The 5521-nt window shown below is 36.4% G+C and overlaps 1 protein-coding gene across 1 annotated transcript; it reads left to right on the forward strand.

Moving 5' to 3' along the window:
- Positions 1-1141: 1141 nt before the first annotated feature.
- LOC143028836 (KRAB-A domain-containing protein 2-like) lies at positions 1142-2771 on the forward strand. Its single transcript, XM_076191198.1, is given in 3 exon segments — positions 1142-1468; positions 1471-2127; positions 2352-2771. Coding segments are annotated over 3 exon segments (1404 nt in total).
- Positions 2772-5521: the final 2750 nt, after the last annotated feature.

Genomic DNA, 5521 nt, shown 5'->3' on the forward strand with positions numbered 1-5521 from the left:
AAAAATTCTTCATTGTTACGTTAGCCACAATGTGATGTTCACACTCGTCACCAACTATGGTAACTCGGGGAGGTGGTGAGGTCCACCCCATGTATATAATGCCCACAGCCCGTTTGTAAACCTATTCCTTTGAAAAAGCATACCTGCGAAACTAGTCAGGAATAAACTCAAGACTAAGACTCCTGTGTTTCCTATTCCGCTTACATCATATATATATATATATATATATATATATATATATATATATGTATGTATATATATATATATATATATATATATATATATATATATATATACACACACACAAACAAATATATATATATACATATATATATATGTACATATATATATATATATATATATGTATATATTCTTATATGTATATATATATATATAAAAACATATGTATAAATATATATGTATATATATATATATATATTAATTGCAATTTAACTTTTAATTTGTTTTTATTTGTTTGTAAGTTCCCTCTTCCTCCTTTGCGGACATTTAGTTCACTTTCATTTACGTCTTTGGAATATGTTCTGTTTCTTCATTTTGTATATATATGTGCAATTTCAATTTGTATAAATGTATATATATATATATATATATATATATATATATACACACACACACTCACACACACATGTAAATATATATATATATATATATATATATATATATATGTTACGCATAATGTGGATAATTGCCTAATGTGAACATTAGGCCGGAAAATTGCCTAATATGTACATTAGGCAACTAATTTGCGCAATGTTCACAATAGGCAAAACACTTGCCTAATGTTCACTTTAAGCAAGATTTTCATATTAGGCAAGGGTATTTTGCCTAATGTTGACTGAATGACTAGGCCGCGGCAGCTGAAGTTTGTGCGTGTGTTTTACCCAATGGACGGTCGCGGCGCTGAGCCGGCTGGCCGGTAGTCTGGCAGCCACAGCAGCAGAGAGCAGGTGTGTGCTCTGGCGCCCAAGTCGTTCTCATTGTTCTTATTGTTCTTAAAATGCTTATTTCTTTTACTGCTTGCCATTATCTAATATGAATTGAATAACTAATCACTGTCCTATTTCCAGACTAGGTATTTTCTTTATCTTGTCTTGTTTGTTTCAGTTTGTGTTTATGCACTATGGATCAAGCTGCCTTTGAACGTAAGATGCGTCAAACACTGGAAGGCAAGGCTGAGAATGCACTCATCCAGCCCACCATCCAACGTCATAAGTGCATCCGGGATTTGCTAAGAATAAATTCTTATGGAGCTCATTCTGCATTTGACTATAACCTCAAGAAACGCTATGAAGTCCTGCGTGTTGGCAATGCTGACCGACTCATTCGGAAAAGAAAAGATAAAAATGAACATGAGTTCAAGTTTGTGGCATCTCTCGAAGAAGTGTTTGGTATTGTTAAAACAGCCCATGAAGCAATTGGCCATGGAGGTGGTAATAAAAAATAAAAAAAATTGTGGAAGTGAAAAAGAAATGGTCAAACATCACACAAGAAGTATGCTACCTCTACATTTCATTCTGTGAGCACTGCCATCGAAAGAAAGCTAGAAAAATTCCAAAGGGTTTGGTAGTAAAACCAGTACGCAGTCATGGTATCCTTTCAAGATGCCAGGCAGATCTTATTAATTTTCAAACATTACCTGATGGAGACTTCAAGTATATCATGACATATGCAAATCATTTCAGCAAATTTTGTGCGTTGCGGCCACTTACATCAAAAAGAGCAGAAGAGGTTGCAGCAAATCTGCTACATATTTTACTGACATTTGGAGCACCTGCTATTTTACAGTCTGACAATGGACGGGAGTTTGTCAATGCCATAATTGCCGAACTTTCAGTGCTATGGTCAGAGCTGAAGTTGGTGACTGGACGTCCACGTCATCCTCAAAGCCAAGGTGCTGTTGAACGTCTAAATGGAGTGATACAGGACAACCTGACTATTTGGATGAGGGAAAACAACAGCAGAAAATGGTCAGTAGGTCTCAAATTTGTTCAGTGGCAAGATAATATCAGCCACCATGAAACAACTGGCCACAGTCCATTCAAAATTACATTTAGACAAGATCCGCAGGTTGGATTAGGGTCATCTATCCTGCCAAGTACAGCCTCTGTAATGTTTTTACTGAGGAAGATCTTGAGTTATTTCTTGAATCAGAGACAGGAGCAGCAGCAGAAGTAGAGACAGGTGCCGAAGCAGAAGCAGAGACAGGAGCAGCGGCAGAAGCAGTGACAAGAGCAGCGGCCGCAACAGAGACAGGAGCAGTAGAAGGAGAGACAGAGGTAGAAGCAGAGACAGGGGCAGTAGCAGGAGCAGAGACAGAAATAGAAGCAGAGACAGCGACAGCGACAGAAGCAGAAGTAGAAGCAGAGACAGAAGTAGAAGCAGAGACAGGGGCAGTAGCAGGAGCAGAGACAGAAATAGAAGCAGAGACAGGTGTAGTGACAGAAGCAGATGCAGAGACAGAAACAGTAGCTACGAATTTCCAAAAGATCCCTGTTTCAGCTACTCTAGGGCAATCCAAGACAGCAACACGGATGACAAGACGCGGCAAATACCTGCTCAAACCATTGTCTGTTGGTCAGTGTGCTACGCTGAGGGTTCCAGATGTCGATCGCGGTCCAACAGATCCTAAAAATCTGTTAGTGGTCGTCCTTAAGGAAAATGATGGACTTCACACTGTAGGTTGTCGGGAGGGCATTATTGGGCCAAAATTTACAGCACCTGATCTATGTGCAATCAAACAGCCCCTGTGAAAGCCTGTAGAGGTTCCCGATATCTGCCTATCAATCAGAACTGCGACAGCAAGAGGCACTTGTGGGCAAGGCTATGTAAAGTGCCAGTGTACGACACAGTGTACTTCACAACGGTGCAGCTGCCTTAGAAAAAAGCTCAAGTGCAACTCGCGCTGTCACCCGGGCAGATCATGTAAAAATTTGTGATCGAAAACAAACTGGCAAATTGTTTTCATTGTGTTTTGCATGTGTTCAAATACATTGGAATTATTCAAATTGCATTATTTGTAGCTTCTGTGGATTTTCTGTTCGAATAATTTTCATTGTTTAGATTAGGTTGTCTGTTTGATTAATTTTCATCGTTTAGATTAGGCAGTTTGTTTTCATTGTGTTTTGCATGTGTTCAAATACGTTGGAATTCTTTAAATTACATTATTTGTGGCTTCTGTGGGTTGTCTGTTCGATTAATTTTCAGTGTTTAGATTAGGTTGTCTGTTCGATTAATTTTCATTGTTTAGATTAGGCAGTCCAATTCACATCGGGCAAAATTGGGCGGCATAATGTGAACAATAGGCATTTTTTGCCTAATGTTAACAAATTGTAACCTTTATGCAAACTGCTTGTCTAATGTAAACATTAGGCAATTTTCTGCCTAATGTGAACATTCGGCAATTATCCACATTACGCGTAACATATATATATATATATATATATATATATACACCTATACATATTTTCATATATGTATATATATTTATACATTTATATATATACATATATATATATATATATATATATATACCTATACATATTTTCATATATGTATATATATTTATACATTTATATATATATACATATATATTTATATATATATGTATGTATATATATGTATGTATATATATGTATATATATATATATATATATATATATATATGTTCATTTGCATTTAACTTTTAATTTGTTTTTATTTGTTTGTTTGTAAGTTCCCCCTTCCTCCTTTGTGGACATTGGTCCACTTTCATTTACGTCATTAGAATATGTTCTGGTTTTTTTTTTTTTTAGTTGTTGTTTTTTCACACTTGCTTTATGTTGATTGGCATTTAGCTTTTTTTTTTTTTGTAAGTTAGTCGTTTCGTTGCGGGCACTTTCATATTCACTACTCTCATATAGAATTCCTCTTTTCTGATTCTGATCTCTTCTCGTTTTTTTCTTTAGCTTCTTGTTTTTTTTTTTGTCTTTTCAGCCTTTCTCTCCAATTTATTAATTTCTCTTTTTATCCATACCTTTTTATTATGTTCACTGTCTGCTAGTTCCCCTGTTTTTGCTAAGATATTCTCTACTGTCGTTTGTGACCTGAATTTAACCTTAATTGGTCTGGTCTTATCTGTACTATATTTCTCAAGCCTATACATTTCTTCAATTTGTTTTGTTGTTTCAGGTTCATCTTCCTGAACTAATTCTAATAGACTGCTTACTTTTTCTTTTTCCTCTTTGATTCTTGTGGTTCTATTTAGATTGTACTTCTCTTCCATTCCTAATATAATTATACTTTTTTTTATCTGCTATGCGTCTTATTACATTCTCCTTTTGTCTCATCTCTTTAATAACTGCGTCTTCAGTTTGTTCTTTCATCTGCTGTTTTATCATATCATTAAATGCAATTTTGCTGTTCTCTTGGATTTATTTTTCCAACCCTGTGATTCTTTTATTATGGACTCTTTATTCTTTTTATTATTCCACTGTAATTCCTTATTCTCATCTTTTACTTCTTTTAACTGTCTTTTTAGTACTTCTATTTCTTTAGTTAGGGTTTTGTTCACCTTCTCTAGTTCTTCCAACTTTTCAGCTCTCTGCGCAATCCGTGGAAGTTGACCGAACTCACTCTCCCAATGTTCGGTCATTTTCTCAAGTTTTTCCTCTAGGCTTGCTAATCAGGGGAGGTTGGTATCCCCCCCCCCCATCATTAAATCCATGGAAATTGTTATCTTCACCTTCCATTGTGTTGCTCTTATCTATATTTCTAATATCTACATTTTTGCTAATCCCTTCTTCACTAAAATCATCCGGCCTTCGTTTGTTTACAAGTCGCCTGGCCTCCTGGACCAAGTCCTCCCCTTCCTCATTTCCTTCCATTTCCCTCAGTAATCCCTACCCCTTTTTCTTTTTCATCACCTTCCCATTACACCACGAGCTTTCTCTTTCCTATAAATACAACAGAGGTACTTCCTTGTCGCTGTGATCCTCGAAATTTTTGGATAACTCCGGAGTCAGAATTTCTCTGTCACCTCGACCGACGTGTGTGTGTGTGTGTGTGTGTGTGTGTGTGTGTGTGTGTGTGTGTGTGTGTGTGTGTGTGTGTGTGTGTGTGTGTGTGTGTGTGTGTGTGTGTGTGTGTGTGTGTGTGTGTGTGTGTGTGTGAGTGTGTGTGTGTGTGTGTGTATTTACCTAGTTTTATTTGCCTAGTTGTATTTTACGGGAAGGGGAGCTATGCTCGTGGTGTCCCGTCTTCATATCTCATTTTATCTAAACTGTTTTTAAATTCATGTATTGTTTTTCCACACACACCACTTTCTCATCTAAGTTGTTCCAAATGTCTATTGCTCTGTGAGGAAAGCTGTTCTTTTTCAGTACCCTTCTATAGCGTTCTTCGTTGATTTTCTTTCCGAGTCCTCTTGTATTTCTATCATCCCACTTTATTAGATTCTCTCTATCAATACTTTCTATGCCTTTCATGATTCTATAAATAGTTATCAAATCTCTTCTCTCTCTTC

The sequence above is a fragment of the Oratosquilla oratoria genome, chromosome 10, assembly GCF_046742065.1.
Source record: "Oratosquilla oratoria isolate Oo_2021 chromosome 10, ASM4674206v1, whole genome shotgun sequence".
In the NCBI taxonomy this organism is placed as follows: Eukaryota; Metazoa; Arthropoda; class Malacostraca; order Stomatopoda; family Squillidae; genus Oratosquilla; species Oratosquilla oratoria.